Source organism: Phoca vitulina, unplaced genomic scaffold (assembly GCF_004348235.1).
Source record: "Phoca vitulina isolate PV1807 unplaced genomic scaffold, GSC_HSeal_1.0 scaffold8, whole genome shotgun sequence".
In the NCBI taxonomy this organism is placed as follows: Eukaryota; Metazoa; Chordata; class Mammalia; order Carnivora; family Phocidae; genus Phoca; species Phoca vitulina.
This window is the reverse complement of record NW_022589711.1, coordinates 53,648,425-53,665,778: the sequence shown is the minus strand read 5'-3', so window position 1 is coordinate 53,665,778 and position 17,354 is coordinate 53,648,425. Positions and strand designations below refer to the sequence as shown.

The window sequence follows — 17,354 nt, the reverse complement described above, 5'->3', positions numbered from 1 at the left end:
CTAAAATCGGCTTGATTTCAGAATTTCTTCATATGGAGGTGGGGGGCCTAAAGTGCCAAAACATGGAGCAGGATAGAGTTCAGGGTTTTGAGTTTGAAGGTGAATTCCAGCATTTGGATTCACAGCCACTTCTGTCCCTGGAAAGAGAAAAATGGGGACTTGTAATCTTTCTAGTCAGCATAAAACAGAAGTACACGAACTGCCTAATAAAATCTGCCATTTCTTGGATCACTGGAGCAACAGAAAATTATTTGTACCCTTGAGAAAAAATTTACAGCCATCCTGCTCTCTCTGCAGTGATAGTTTAGTCACTATAGCAAGAAAATTTGGTCTCATGAACAGATTATATCATCACTGACTAAACCCATCAAGAAGCATTTACAGTTTAGCGGCTGAAAGTAGGAGGAATGCCCTTTTTCGTAAATTGGAAGACAAGATTCCTATAAATACTAATGGTATTTTAGCTAATGTTTCCATCATGGGAAATGCAAATTTCAATAGAAATATTTAAATATAATGTCTGAGCTTCATTATTTTATATTTATGCTCTGCAAACTACAACTAATGTAATTAATTAAACATTTCTCTATGATAAATAGTAAAAATGTTAACTTGCGAAAAGTTTGCATCTAAAGTTACACACACAATAAAGGAAAAGCATCATTAAATTTTAAAAAATGCTTCGAACTCAAAATTTTGACTTTTAGATTATGCACATTATAAGGCACTAAATATCAAAAACAAGCATTTTCTTCCTCAAACTGATCACTTTGAGAAACTATGTACTTATTCCCATAGCTCTTTTGGAAATCTCTTATTAATATTTCCTTGAAAGACTGTTACTGTTTTTGAGTTACAACAGGAACCAACAGTAATATTTCATAGGCACAATCCTCTCACTCCCTTTATAAATAAATAAATAAATAAATATATGTGTGTGTATATATATATATATATATATATTTTTTTTTTCCTACCTTGGTCTTTGGCTGTCTTGAAATGGTTTGATTGCTTCTTTTCAAAACAATAACAACTATAAATTCCAGTAACAATTCTTAATTCACCTTTAAAGAGGAGTGCCTGGTGCCACAATCGGTTAAGCGTCTGACTCTTGGTTTCAGCTCACGTCATGATCTCAGGGTCCTGGGATGGAGCCCTTCCAGGGGCTCCATGCTCAGTGGGGAGTCAGCTTGAGATTCTCTCCCTTTCCTTCTGCCCCTTCCCCTGCTCACATGCTCTCTCTCTCTCGCAAATAAATAAATAAATCTTAAAAAAAATAAAAATAATAAACCTTTAAAGAAAAAAATAGGCCCTTGAATTAAATCTAGTTCTGTGACTGTTTTTGTATATTAAATTTAATTGGAACAGAGCCATGTAACTCATCTACATATTGTCCCTTTTTACACTGCAATGGCAGAGAGGAGTAGTCCCCTACAGGGACCAATGGCCTGCAAAATCAAACGTATTTCCTATCGGGCCCTTAATATAAAAAGTTTGTTGACTTCTTGAAGGATTAAGATTTGATACCATCTGGGGCACCTGGGTGGCTCAGTCATTAAGTGTCTGCCTTTGGCTCAGGATTGAGCCGCACATCGGGCTCCCTGCTCAGCGGGAAGCCAACTTCTCCCTCTCCCACTCACCCTGCTTGTGTTCCCTGTCTCACTGTGTCTCTCTCTGTCAAATAAATAAATAAAATCTTAAAAAAAAAAAAAAAAGATTTGATACCACCAAGGAGATCCCAAAGAAAATGACACAATTATCAGAACCATTCAAGGAACAGTTAGATGTTAGACAGTCGCCACATCCCTAGAATCCATATGTAGGTTACTCAGAATCTTTTTGCCTTGGAATGGACGGTGTTTATTTGGAATCATGAATTTTCATATATTTGTATTTGTATTCACTAGCTGGCAGACCTAAGTATAATAAATCAAATATTAATATAATCTGTGAAGGGTAGAGTATTTTGAATAGAAGGCTGGTTCAGCACTTTTCTTAAGGAAGTATTTATTTAATTGAATGATTTACTCCTAGGCTATTACATAACATTTCATACGTCAGTTTTCTCCTATGCAATAGAAGGATAATGATATTATCTATGTCTGTAAAAACATGGCTAAATGAATGTAGAATGCTTAAAACAAAACGTGGTACACAGTAATTATCCATTAATAGCTAATTATTATTATTATTATTATTGTAGAAGTAATAGTACTATATTTCAAGAACTCTACTGTATGCTAGGAATATGCATGCATTTTCTTTTATTTACAATATTATTTTCTAATTTATCCTATTTTAATGGGTACATACTTATTTGATCATCATTATTAACATCACAACAGAGATTATTAAACAAAATAATTTGTGGAGTCAGAGCCTTTTGCAGTTAGGAAGTTCAGGATAACATGAGCTAAGTCTGAGACACTTGATAAAACTGTTAACATGGGCAAAGTGTACTTACCCCAGCCCTTCCGTCCATTGTCGATACTGGTACTGGGCATTGTCCGTTTCCTACGTGGACTACTGCTGGTATATCCAGTACAAAGTCAATGGTAATTTAGGTATCATTCTGACCGGAGTGGCTGATCAGATTGACTTGACACAATTATGAGCTCAAATTTATTTCTACTACTGCCAGTATCAATATCGTGCTCCTGGCAAGAGGACATTAACAATTGCTCTCTGTGGTAGGAAAGTTTCATGTTATCACCTTACTACAAATTTGGCCATTGCCTTTAAGCTTATTATGAAAACCACAGGGCATTCATTTGGTAAACATAACTAAGCCAATGTGTAGAGAAAGCTTTTGTGAAATCAAACATCTATCAGTTTTCAGTTTGTTTCAAAGCAGGTTTACATGCAATACAAGTATCCCCCACTTTTGAAAGTTTACATTACTCCACTTCATTTTCATGAAAGACCTACATTAGTACCTGTTTTTGCTAACCGAAAGAAATTTAAAAAGGATTTTATAGCAGAGTTCAGATTTCCCACATCATTAAGATTAGTCCAATAGACCTGCCATATTTGAACATGCCCCTTCCACCTCTTCTCTTTTCGTTTCTTTATCTCGTTCCTTCCTCTTCTATGAGAGTGGCTAACAGTGCCTGAATATGAGTCACAGTTCTACCATGGGCTAATTGTTAAAGTTCTAAGTGCCTTGCTTCCCTCACCTTTGGAGGGTTCAAAATGATAGTGAACCCCTCATAGCGTTGTAGGGAAGAATAAATGAGACTAGAGATGCCAGGTGTTAGCACAGAGCATGGCAAATGGTAAGTGCTCAATAAATGTGAGCTATTACTACTACCATGCCTCGGAAGGAAAGTATGTGAATGAAATGCTCCCTCTTTCCTTACCTAAAATGAGTCACAGAATATTTACCTAAAGAACGTAAAGTATAGAGAAGTAACACTTCAGAAACGATCCTAAAATAAGATAGGATCCAGGAGAGGTGAGGGAGAAAGGAGCTGGCATGTGAAGCCTGCTTCTTCTCTGTCCCTGTCCACTCCTCCTTCCCCTCCCCAACTCAGAGCCCTCACATTTCATCCTTGCTGAAAGATTAGTATTTCTATTTACCTTGAAGTAAGAAAAAAGGGAGATTATCTCTGAAATTGCAGAAGAAATGGGGTCAGGAAGATTGGATCTCTGAAAGGCAGCATTATCAAGGAGATCAGCCCCCAAGATGAGTGGCCTCAGGAGGGGTATCTCCATGGGTACTCCCCTCGCTGGCTTCTCAGGAATGGCATGGGACCTTTTGCTGCCCTGCTGGGCTGACAGGACCCAGCTCTGATCTACATAGGATGGAAAAAGAGTCAGTATAGATTTTACAGTAGTTTATTATTTTTAATAAGGAATATGGACAGATAATGGTGGGGATCTCTCCTCTATGCTCTCAAGTTCTCTCTTTTCTAGTGAACACTAGATTGTTTTTTTCTGCTTCAAGTCTTCTGTCCTTCTCTCACCTACTAGACCCAAACTTTTTTCTTTTCGTTATCCTTAAATGTCTTATTTTCTCATAAATAAAAGGTTTTATTCAGCTTTACAACCTTATTTCCAATGAAAACCTATTTTCAGTAAATTAACAAAAAAACTTTTTTGTTTATAGTCAACTTTACAACTCCTTTGCCATTACTTACTTTTTTCAAACACAGATTTAACACATAAACAAAACCATGAAACTAACAAACTCAAAACTTTTTCAAGTCACTTATATTTTCTACCTATTCACCCTGTCTCATAGTCCTGGATCTTATAAAGTGAGGGCATTGATTCTGATTTGGGGTACAGATGGGTATGGAGAATTTTAATGATGTTCTCTTTTTCTCCCACCTTTACTAAAAATTTGCATACCCTGCAAATCTCCTATTTCCTGTGGAATGCTCAGATAAAAGGGATCCCAAAAGAATCATTAAAATAGGTAAGGTAAGGTAAGGCCATAAGAAAACATTGAAACAAGAAATGTTTGCCCCTAACACAGGTGCTGAGTTATTCTAGGACTTTTAAAGTCTGATGGCTGAAAGAAGGGGTGAGAGGTCTCAGAGACCACTTCACAGGCAACCCCACTCAGGAAGGCTTGGGGCACTGAGCAGGTCCTTTCTGGGGTACAGCAGGGATGCTAAGGGAAGACTGGATCCAGGAGATGAGTTGGGAGTGGGAAGGGGGACAGGATGATAATGGGAGAAGGGATTATCTAGGAGGCCCCCCCGGGGCTGGGGCCAGGAAGAGGAGGTGGGACTGAGGTAGAAAAAAGTAACATGACTTTAGGGCTTGTATAAAATAAATATTCATTTCATTCCTCAAAATACCTCCAACTGTAGATTTTTTCTCCTCTTGCTCTTCATCCTTCCCCTTTCCCTCCACTTTCCTGGTCTCCCTCCTTGCCTCTTTCTCTAGCAGTACCCCTTCTTCCTCTTTACCCTCCACGGGTGCATTGGAGGGATTATTTTTCCCTTTTTGGTGCATGAAGAGCTTCATTGTGACATGTTCTGGACATGGAAACATGGATCCCATGAGAGGGGAAGGAAGACAGAGAAATCTGACCACTGGATCAACAGAGAACTGTGAAAAGGCATGACTACTGGTCTACGGAGATGCAACTGGGGTCTGGATGTTTGTATGAGATTCCCAAGGACCTTTCCCAGACAGAAATCTCATTGTGCATTGGGTGGGTTGGACTGGCAAGGCCTTCCTTACACACCGTTTATGAGGATTCCAAGCCAAGTGTTTGCCTTTCTCTCTCGAATATTTCTAATCAAGATAATTGACAACTTGAGCCACAATAATAACACCCAACTAAGCAAGGGAAAAAAATAAATAAATAGGAATGGGCAACCTAACCTCTGGCCCTAAAACGGAAAGCAACAAAATGAGTTTTATAATATAACTTAAGCTGGGGGAAAGCTTAAATGTTTCTTGAGCAAAATCAGATTCAGAGTGATGCCAGTGGGATTAGGAAGGAACCAATAAAATGAGAAAGGGAATGGGGATTCTGGAGAGCAATCCTTACCTTTGAGGAATCACCCAGTGGAAATGCCTGGAGGTTTGAAATATAAGGCTGCACTTAGAGTAAAGGATGAGGTGACTAAGCCATGAGTGCCCTGCCCAAATTTTCACTGGCTCCCTACCCTCAATTATGGACAATTTGAAGTCTATTAGTTGACTTGCAGCAAAGATCTATGTGGTATATTGATCCAGCATAGGGAGAAAAGTAGATAACATCCTCTGAGTGGATTAATAGCCACTTTTCCAGGTTGGGATTTAGCAATCAGAAATAATATCTGAGAAGCCCCTCTTCTAGTGTCTAGCACTTGGTAGATGCAGAATAAATTTTGACTATATTTTTAAATAATTTCTTCCCAAGTATATTCTTTTCCTGTCCACAAAGATTTCAGGATAATATAGAGAATGTGATTCTAATGTCCTGTATTTGGTATAATTACACACAGATTATTGCAGTAATCTCTCAGGCTTGACACTTTCTCTCCCAGTCATACCTGTTCAGGCAAGTTTGGGCAAATTCAAAAGCATATGTAAATCACCATGCAGGAAATATAAAAACATCAGATAAATGGAGATATAACTGTGGCACATACACTGCCTTAAAAATGATAATACTATAACCGGGTAACTTACTTATAATTAAGAAGAGAAGTTTTTAAAGATTCAAGATAGTCTAGTAAAAGAGTCTTCTTCAGAGTAAGTAAAGGACTAAGGAGATCAGAGTGGATTTTCCTCCTTAGAAACTCAAGTCAAGTTGGAGGAATCATAATTACATTTATTTTAAATACCTCAAGTTAAAAAAATAAAAATAGACTAATGTGACCATGTTGACCCCTTTGACTCATACAATTTATTAGAATGTCAGTGACCGTATTTCCTCCTATGCTCAATAGAAAGTGTTCGATTTTAGGAGAAAGATTATTTTTTCACTGGAGACTTTAATTATCCTTCCACAAATAACCATTTCTCAAACTGACATGTGTTTCTTTCATTAAATAATGACTTTTTAAAAAGCCAATAGTAAATATAATCACTAAATCTTGGAGTACCAAGTTCTGATATTAAAACTTTTATTTTGACCCCACTTTGTATTTAGCTGTTAGTTTTCCCAGGGCATGCCCTGCTCCATCTATTGAAAATCTTATGCTGGCCCAAGTTCCTGAAGGGCAACTGTTAAAATCTACCAAGCCCTCTTGAGGCCACTAAGTATGGTGTACAAGACAGCACCTTAGAGGGAAAGTTTCGTAACAGACGGTCTGGTTGAGAACAATGCTTAACACAAAGAAATAATCTATGATCTGTGATCTCCTCGAAATCAGTAAGTGATCATTTTGTTACTTTCAGCTAAGGCTGGCGGTTACAAATAAGCCTAAAACGGGGAGAAAGGACATGAGTACTGACATCCGCCTGCCCAATTCCAAGTATTTCAGGCTGTGTGTTGGTAGCAGACAACCTGGAAAGTGTGATTCAGTGCTATTGCAGATAAGTGAGGCATGGAGAACTTAGTAAATGAGACTATAAATAGTCTCATAGGATAGTTTGATATCAAAGGCTCAGAGAGGTTCTTATGTACCTTACGGCCTACCACTCACTTGGAGTGACCAGCCCTGTATATCTCTTCTCTCTTGCATGTTGACTGAGTAAAATGTTGAGGTTCTATCACCATACTCAACTATGGGTCATTTCCCTAAGACACATTTTTTTCTTTTCAGGTCTCCTTTCTTCTGAAGTTTCTCACTTAGACTCTCTCCCCACGGCATCATGCCTTTGTGTCTCCAATAAACTATGTCTTATTCTCAGTTCACAAATCTGCTTTCCAGAGGTTAGGGTTTCAATTCACCACAAACCATTAGGTTTCAAACAGGAAGTCTAGAAGTGTGCAGACAGCTCACCATAAACGGGGTCCAAGTCTCCAACAGCAAAAACAGCCATAGTGCGTCTGGGGGAATCAATTCGGGGTCTCCTCAGCCAGCACTGGAGGCAGAAGAACACTACTCCGCAGAGAAGAGCCACCAGGAAAATCAGCAGCAAGAACCTGATGCCAGAAGAAGCAGGGAAGGCGTGAGGTGGAGCGTGCAGGGAGGTTAAGAACTCCTGCTACTTCCTGTCTTCCACGAGACAGGGTGCAAGAAATCTGTGAGGCCAAGCTCCTTAAGCAATGCCCCCCCACCACTCATACATTCTCACTAAACTTGGAATGTTTGCTGCGCTCAGAGTGGGTCGATCTTGCCAGGTGACGATGATCAATCATTTCCTCTGGAAATTGGAGGGTTGTTCTAAGGCACAGTGTCTTTATCCCTTAATTCACTCATCCATTATTCCTATCTTTCAGCCAGCCAGCCATGCATCCAACTAGTAGTTAAGCAACTGAACAGATTTTAGATGTTGGGTGGGGTTAGGGATTTAAAGGGAGACAAAGCAGGAGCTAACCACCTAATTGAGAGAATTAAGAATGTTTAGTTTAAAAAATACAGAAGTCATGATGTAGAAGGTGTCGAACGACTGTCTTATAATTTCTGAAAGACTAGCTTGTAAAAGGTAGAAGTCTTATTTTTTTAATTTTTTTTTTAAAAGATTTTATTTATTTATCTGACAGAGAGAGAGAGAGAACAAGTAGGCAGAGAGACAGGCAGAGGGAGAGGGAGAAGCAGGCTCCCCGCTGAGCAGGGAGCCCGATGCGGGGCTCGATCCCAGGACCCTGGGATCATGACCTGAGCCGAAGGCAGCCGCTTAACCGGCTGAGCCACCCAGGCGCCCCGGTAGAAGTCTTATTTTGAAGGTTTTTAAGACTTTTGAAATCAGTAATGGAGTCCTTTAGGGAGATTTCAAAAGAAAGAACAATTATTTTACTGTTAAATTTCTCTAATTTGGGAATAAACGATTATTCCTAAAAACAGTTAAGTTCCCTGTCACAGGAAGTACATAAGTAAACATAGCCAATAACCAGAAAGTGATGTTTCCACATATATTACATGACTTCTAAAATTTCCTTAACTCTATGATTTTATGTGCCATTTCAATTATTTAGGAAACGTATATATATATATATATATATATACCACCACAGGTTTTATAACAAACTGAGAATGTCCTTACCAGATATACCAGCCGTTTGTGTATTGATCTTTATAGTTTACACACCTGGTGGTAAAAGAGGAAGAGTTAATGCTGGACCTCTAGACGGCCAAAGCCTATTCTCTTGGACCATAATATTTGTTCTGACCGTACCTATTTCCCCAGAACGATCATGCACTCACTGCGCACCACCCCCCAGCACAATGAGGTAAATATTTACAGTATGACCACTTCATCCGGGACACTGAGAATACAGGTAAATGTTCAACTGTCACACACAGAAACTTGCACTGTCATAGGTTTGACTCTAGGGTTACAAAGACAGTTGCGTATTGAGAAAGTGGTGACTAATTTTTCAGGGCTAACATATCACAGATATTAGGTATGAAGGTTTTTTAAAATGCAGATTCACCAGGGAAGGTTTATAATCTCTGTTAACCTTTAATATCTTGGTAGAGAGTAGCAAGGCTGCAGACCTGGTTAGAGGAAGAATTTGGGAAAAGGGGAAAATGACTTAAAGCCACATGTACCATTTACCAAGGAGTGAAAAGTTGATTTCTTCAGTCAGGATAGTCAAACCACTTGTGTGTCTAGGCACAATGTAATCATTCCTGGGATAAGTTTTAAAAAGTTTCCTCACACGAAAACAAAATTCACAGTGTGATTTTCAGAAGGTTTAACTCCCTAGGTGTAGACACTTATGTGCTATTCATTGCAGAGTCTGTCCCTATGCCAGGCACGGGGAATGTAGGTTTGCTGATCGACTTTTTTCATACTTAGGTACATGGGCCATTGTTGAAGTATTCTGGGATTAAGCAGTGGAAACCTGTTCATCACAGCCCGATAAGCTTGTGAGTTGAAGCTGTACTTAATCATGGCTACTTCAGCCTTTGTTAAAATAACACTTAGTACTTTCCAGCTTGAAAGCACTCATAACTGTCAGCTAATTTATTGCTCCCAGCATCTCCAAGGAGGTAGTGTGTTATGTTTATCATCATCCTAGTCAGAAGTGACTTTTTAACATATGTGAAGTGTCAACGTAAAAATTTTACCCCAAACATTTAAGAGGAAAGTTAATCACCCAGTGAACAAGTTTTTCGTTTTTTGTGTTGTAGGCTGTGTGTGTGTGTGTGTGTGTGTGTGTGTGTGTGTGTGTGTGTTCACCTAAAGACACAGGTACAAATGGCTGGGAAAAAAATGTCAGTTGAAGTATAACTTTAAAAATCATCCTAAGACAAGAAATCATCGATAATGGATTTTAAAAATAATTAATGACACATCCTTATAAAGGAATGTTATCCAGTCATCAAAAAGAATGTAGATTCATATTTATCACCAAAAGCCTCGTGAAGTAAAATAGTAAAGAAGTCTCAGTTCTACTTTGTATATTCTTTTACATAAATGCAATATTTTCATTAAATAAGTATTTTATAGTAATAGCCATATACATACCGAGTTACTAACAATACTTACTTCTCTTACAGTTGGTATCATGAGGCACTTTATCTTTCCCACATTTCCATATTGTTTGAATGTATAATACGTCACTTTTATAGTCATAAAAATGTTAAATATTATATTAAAAAATATAAATCTTAAACATATAGTATCCCACCTTAGACATAGGGAAATTCTCTTGGTGTCCTAGCCCAATAAAAGAGCAGAAGTTTCCCATTTGGAATCTTGAAATGGAAATGCATGATCAGGAGTGTGGATTGCTTCATCTCTCTCCATTACAAATCTCTGCTTACCCTCTCTACATTTAAAAATAGATCATATCCTTATCAAAATGTGAATTCTAAAGATTAACTACCTCAAGTTGTTTCTCAGTTCTTTAATTTTTGAGCCACTCAGTATTTTTTGCCAGTGATAACAATTACCCAATTGACTTATTTCACTTTCTCTTTCTGATCCTGTGCACTCACTGGTGGAGTTTCTGATATGCAGTAAATACAATGGCCAAGAAGGAGTTAGCTGGACAAATGCAAAGTGATCATGTAATTTCCAAATTGCAGGTACTTTGGGATCATTTAGTTCACTCAGGAATTTACACACTCTCCAACTGAAACCCAGAGTAGGAAAGTTGGTGGGGAGGTCACTAGCTGGCCAAAGAATTTAAACCAGATTACAAGTCTCCTGACTCTGTGTGCTTCCCTCCTTCCCCACCATTATTTCCATGTCTTTCCCAAGGTCAATTTTTAAAGGTCAAGTTTTTTTCTTTTAAGTAGACTCATGCCCAACGTGGGGCTTGAACCCACAACCCTGAGATCAGGAGTCGCATGCTCTACTGACTGAGCCAGCCAGGTGCCCCTTAAACAGATTTTTTTTTTTTTTTAATTCTTAAAAAAAGGTATCTGAACAATAACAATATTCTAATTGCTCAAATTTTAGATGCAAGATGTTCAGTGTAGGAAAAGTTACATTTTTTAAAATGAAGTTATTACTCAGAGATTTATATATGATTGGTCAAATTGGGATGATGCCAAAAATGAAAAACATTCAGGAGAAATGAGAACCAGCTATGATGCTTAAGGAAGACATTCCCAATCATCAGAGTGGTTGCTGATGGATTTTTTCTGACTCTACTGGAAGACTACTGCCCTACTTTACTTGGATGTTGTGGAGATGATTCTTCCTCTACAGGGATGATTTGCCTAGTTGATCTTTATTATTCTTCTCAGTGCTGAGATTTTGTGGACCTAAGACTAACTACAAATTCCTTAATTTATTAAATTCAAGAACAAAACTGCAGAATTGCTCCAGTGGCTCCTTTGCTAGAATCACCCAGAACTTTCTTCTAAACCAGTTATATAACTTCAGGGGGAATTAACTCACTTTCAGATTCATGATGCTATGAGGTAAGGTCTCAATATTATAATCCTCATTGCACAATTGGGAAAATTCAGGCATGAAGTAGCTTGCCCAAGATAACAAAGCTGAAAGTGGCCAAGTCGGGTTTCACGCCCAAATGGTCTGGCTGTGGAGTCTGTGTCTCTTACCACCATGCAGCCCCACCACTGGGAACAATAAAAGCCAGCTCTGGCCTCACATTACTATGTGGAGTACTGCCTGAATGCATTCAATATCCTGTGTTCCAAATGCTTTACAAGTATTAGAAACAGAAAAAGCAATAGAAATGAGAGCATGGAGGGTATCACACAAAGAGAATAAGCCAAGAGTGAGATCAGTTTTTAAACTGAATATAGTAAACCCCATATGTAGAATTTAACCCAACTCGAGATCTGGCTTAAGCTTTCTAGCAGTTAATAGGATGAAAGAGAGATTTGGTTATATAGTATCCTCTAAAATTAACAAAATCATACAGCATTACTCACCAGATGCACAACTATTCCTGGAGTAGACACCAGAGAAGAAGTCAAACTACGGGGCTTTATGAAGAGGATACTGTTGGCAATGGGGACAACGTTTTTCATATGCTCTTAGAATATATGCAATAACAAATTTCATGGATCTTTTTCTTTTTTAAATCATTCCTTAACGTAGGCAAGAGTGCAATTTAGCTATTATAGTCTGGGAGAGAGATGGATGCTATATCATATCACCCGGAGACTGGCGGCTTGACCTAATTAATCTGGGGTAAGTTGTATAGTATCTAGAAAAATAGATGAACCATATATCCCTCCTGTATTTCACCTAGGGTATAATTTCATTTAATATTGGACATACAGTACGACTTTATAGTGCAAAATTGTAATACATGTATAGTAGTAGTAGTGCAGTACATATAGTATACATATATGTATGGTACATATACATACTTTGTAGTATAAAATTCTGGCTCAAGAGTCAGTCCTGGGCCCAAATCCAAGCTCTGCATTTTACTTGCTTACCCTTGAGCAAAACACTTAACTTCCTCAAGGCAGGTAAGATGGTGACATATTCGGAATCTATTAATGCAATTAATTGACAGAATCCTGTGTATGTATGATCATATTTATGATTTGTAAGTCACCCTACATATGAACATATATGCATATCCGTGTATTTGCTTATTTTGGGGAGGGAAGAGGATTAGGGGTGTAATGGGGAGGCTCTATCTTATTTTTTTCATACGCTAAATTACTTACGGTATTTAAATTTTATATAAAGACAGCCTAGGAATGCATTGTTCATACAACAAAATGCCGTTATAAAAATTAACTGAGTAGAGGCGCTGGGTGGCTCAGTTGTTAAGCGTCTGCCTTTGGCTTGGGTCATGATCCCAGGGTCCTGGGATCGAGCCCCGCATTGGGCTCCCTGCTCAGCGGGAAGCCTGCTTCTTCCTCTCCCACTCCCCCTGCTTGTGTTCCCTCTCTCGCTGTCTCTCTCTCTCTGTCAAAAAATAATAAAAATCTTAAAAAAAAATTAACTGAGTAGTTTAGATCAGAAAAAAATAGTTTGGGTTTGAAAACAAATATAAATAGAACTAATCATCTCTCAAACACCTTGTAGTGGCAAAAGATTTGGGATAGCATCTATCTTCAGTACAAATACTTACCTAATATCACCTCTCTGCAATACCAGCTACTTTCTTGCCCTTTCTTTTTATTTTCTGCTAGTTGCCATTTTATTTGAGGTGGACTCTTCTTTTCATTCAGAAGAAATGGTATTAATGACAAACACAGCAGACACTTGCATGCAAAGTGAGGTAGCTAAAAAAAGAATTGTTCTTAAGTACTAGTTGAAGCCCTGTGTTAATTTGCTACTGTCTTTCTTTGAGTCTCAATTTCTTTACCTGAAAAGGAGACCAGTAGCCTCAGTGATTGGAAAGTCAGCTTATCAAGGTCCTCAATAGTGTATTTTCCTGTCCTATTGATCAAAAAATTAGATTCAACATTTATGATCATATTGATTGAAGAATTAGATTCAACATTTATAATCCTTTCCAATTATGAATTTCTGTATTCAATTATTCTGGGTCATAGATAGAAGATAATTGGGCAAGATGAAACAGCCAGGAGATCCAGAGTTCGGTAAGTACATCAGTCATCAAAAACTCCATCATATCACAAACACCAGAAGACAGAAAAAGGTGAGTCCAAAATCAATGCAAAGAAAGAGCAATGGAGAGCCATGCAAAACCTGGAAGAACGGTACAGACTTAACACACAGATGATCAATAATGAGATGATCCACCAAAGCAGATGAATGGTTCCAGGGCCAAGGAAGGCATTCCACATAGCATGGCCTCTTCATCTGGAAGCAGTGCCCAGGCCATGCGTGAGACCCTGGCCTTGAGGGTAACTGGTAATAATAATTGAAAACAGTCAGCTGGCCATCAGGGCTGCATGGAGGAGAAGACCGTGCTTGGCAGACATGATTTTCTGACACTTGCACTAAGTCACGGTGCATTTTAGCTCTCATGAATCAGCAGCAGCATTATTAATGGCATCTTCTCCCCATCTCCCGAATAGAATTCTGGGAACCTTTAAGTCTATGGCCCCAAAAGTGAGAAAATTGAATCAATTAGTCACATAACCTATGTTAAACGCACTTCGAAATGTACACACAATACAGGTGAGAATCTTTGTCAGTTTGCTTATATTTGAAACTGAATATCTTAACAGCAGCCCACCATCACTGTGACTTAGGAGTGAGGATGCAGCGAGAGATGACATCGTGATGCTTTCATGAACCTGAAGAACCCTTGACACCACTGTGGTGGAGAATGCTGTAAGCAAAAATGCCTAGAAATCAATGAGGCTCTTTATATTTACCAAAGCTAATCATAATGAAAGTGCATCTTTTTCCCACTTTTAGAAAAATTGAGCCATTTGCATTTAAAAATAATTTGCTCTTACTTTTCTTGCATGATTATAATCATCATTTGAGACTCATTTGGGGCTTCTCAAATGACTTGTGTCTTTTTTTATTCTTTGAATTTTGAAAATGCTAAATAAAAACACGGAGCCTCTTGCTATTTACTTACATTTCATTTTCTTCACATGGTGGGTCCGAGAGCACCAACTGAAACACATGTTTAGAACAATAAAATCCAAACATCTCATCAGTCTAATCCTTTAATACAAACAGCGCTCAGAGACAATGTGGGTTTATATTATTTCGTTTGTTTTTTTAATTAAAAGCTCCGTAGCAGAGTCTATTATTGGTGCACCAAATTTTAATTGAAAAAAAAAAATCTCGTGGTAGATTCTCTAGCTCAGCAGTGACAGGAAATATATATTGTGAGCCAGATTCCTATCCGACACACCCGTGTAGATGGATGTGAAAATGCCTTTTATTCTTTCTATAGGCAGATTTTGCTTCCTCTAAAGACCTTTCTTGCACCTTGCATTTTTTCTTTGTTTTCACATTTTAGCTAGAGGAAAGAAGTTCATTATTTGCGAAGCATTATTTTCACACAAGGAAATCAAGTTCCCTACGTGAAAACAGAAGTCCATCCCGTTAGCATTAATGGGTGTTAAATATATGCATGAAGGAGTGACTTTAACTAGCTCTAAGGGGAAGGTCGATTTAAAATTACATGGCATTCCTGTTGAGATTTACATTTCTCTCTTTATCAAAGAAGAGAGAAAAAGTAATAACCTTGTTTGCTTTGTTTTAAAAACCCAAACCATCAGCATTTCAATATAATTATCCTAGTTCTCTGTGTTGAGCCTTACAGGTTACAAGAACACATCACAGAGGAAAGAAAGTACTCTGTTCTAGAGGTTTTGTTTGTAGGTTTGTTTTTCCCTTGAACTGAGACTCTTTCCATGCACAATGAGAAAAATCTTTACGTGTCATTTATATGTACTCCTTAAACTTGGGTTAATGAGATCAGTGAAGTATTTATTTTCCTGGAGTATACCATACAAATATGAATACAAGTAAGAAGTTACAAAATTTAAAATGATAAGCTCCGGGATTTTTGTGAGATATGTCTTTTTTTCCCTTTAATCCTGAATGCATCCTCTTCAGCACCTTATATTTACTCCATCAAGTTTATTGGGCAAAGAGATTTGTGGAATTGCAGATGGAGCCATGAATTGGCCATCAGAGAGCATGGTAATGAACAATTTATAAGCACAGAAAATGAGTTGCACTCTCTTTTGCTAGAATGCTGCAAATAGATTTGCATACTAACTGAGAGGAAAATTAGCATTCAAATTTTGTCCATAAAGAAAGTTTATTTATGAGTAGATGAAATCATTCGGGATCCAGCTTAACAGATAAATAAATAAAGCCCACATTTCACTTTCAAGTCACTCCCTAGTCTTCCGGGTGTGCTGCACCCTACCTAGCAAGGAGTCCAAAGTCTTCGATTATTTCCACCTCACTGCTGATGCATTAGCTGACGGGCTTCGGGGTTATCATGAAATGCTGAGCAAGACCGAAATCTTTCAGATACACTGCATTCAAGTAACACAGATACAGAGATGCAGGTATTAGTCTGAATGAGATGCTAACGCAGAGGAACCAAAATAAACTCTAAGATGGTTCTGTCTACATTGTTCAGCATTGAAAAACGGGCAAGCCTCAAGTACGGTTGCAGGCAACACTAAACATGTCTTAAATTAATCCTGCCACAGTATTTCGATATGTCAGTAGCATTTTTTATTTTAAAAAAATGCACAGCTTAGCAAAGTGAAGCAAAGATTACATTGCATTATATTACTTCAATAGCAATAGAAGTAATAAAGAAGAAATAAGACTAATGACATGGACCACTTCATCTTCTGTATTTCTGACCAGTAAATACAGTAGTCATAAGATGCTGGTAACACTGTCTTAAAGGAAATCTTTTAAATGTGAGAGTAGTTAAGTTACCCAAAGAACAAATCTAGAACAAATCAGGTTCTTAGAGTACCTCTGAAAATCTTTTCCCAGAAAGAGAGATGGTTACCTGGAAGAGTGGCAAACACGAGGTTCCCGCTTTTGAGATCACTGAAGTAAAACTATAAGGTCTGGATCTCAACATATTTAAGGAACAAGCTGCTCGAAGCTAGTGGTTCGCCTTCTGTGTTGATCTCCCTCTTTCCCTAGAACCTGTTAGCCTCTAAGTTATGCTTCCCACCAGAGCACTCATTAATGATGCTCCTTGTGACTGGTAATGTGCACGCTGGGGAGCAGGCATGTTGGGTGCGTGCTCACAGGTACTCAGAGTTCAAGGAATTCCAGTGTAAGGTCAGAACCCTGGTACTGTTTGTCAAGCCCTTAGAAGTAAGGGTTATACATGCTGACCTGCAAAACTAGCTGGCTGCTTAAATAACTCAGGACATTCAAGAGCATGTTTTATTCCAGGGCATTTCTGGAATTTATACAGGATCTGGTACTTGGAACGTTTAATTTTCTTCCCTTTGCTGGTCCTTTTGTCTCTTCTTTTCCTACACATCATTTTCAGTCCCAGGCCTAACTCAACCTTGGGCATAAAGCTTTCCTTGTCTCCTAATGATTGTGCCCTACTATTTATTTTTATTTATTTATTTCTTTAAGATTTTATTTATTTATTTGACAGAGAGAGAGATAGCAAGAGCAGGAACACAAGCAGGGGGAGTGCGAGACGGAGAAGCAGGTTTTCCACTGAGCAGGGAGCCCGATGTGGGGCTCGATCCCAAGACCCTGGGATCATGACCTGAGCCGAAGGCAGACGCTTAACGACTGATCCACCCAGGCGCCCCTCGTGCCCTACATTTTAAATAGTGCATATTTCAATGTTTGATGAAACAACTCCAACACAACTGCCAAAATAAATAAATAAATAAATAAAAGCTTGCAAAAATATCTAGGGAAGTTCTGAAAAAGGACAATAAAAGGGAACGAAGTTACTTTATATT

General features: G+C 38.3%; 1 protein-coding gene across 1 annotated transcript; it reads right to left on the bottom strand.

Moving 5' to 3' along the window:
- On the bottom strand, window positions 1–16,498 carry TMEM207 (transmembrane protein 207). Its single transcript, XM_032406265.1, has 5 exons — window positions 16,424–16,498; window positions 14,507–14,544; window positions 8,599–8,643; window positions 7,395–7,537; window positions 1–137 (listed from the first exon to the last, which is right to left on the bottom strand). Exons 1-5 carry the CDS (start codon window positions 16,496–16,498, stop codon window positions 1–3), a joined length of 438 nt encoding a protein of 145 aa, XP_032262156.1.
- Window positions 16,499–17,354: the final 856 nt, after the last annotated feature.

Excerpts from the sequence above, each read along its gene's own strand:
- TMEM207 (XM_032406265.1), bottom strand. The coding sequence starts at position 16,498 with ATGTTGAGATCCAGACCTTATAGTTTTACTTCAGTGATCTCAAAAGCG. Across the intron at positions 8,644-14,506 it reads CCATGTGAAGAAAATGAAAT|GTGTGTAAACTATAAAGATC; the intron begins GTAAGTAAATAG and ends TTTTACCACCAG. Across the intron at positions 7,538-8,598 it reads ACAAACGGCTGGTATATCTG|GTTCTTGCTGCTGATTTTCC; the intron begins GTAAGGACATTC and ends TTCTGGCATCAG.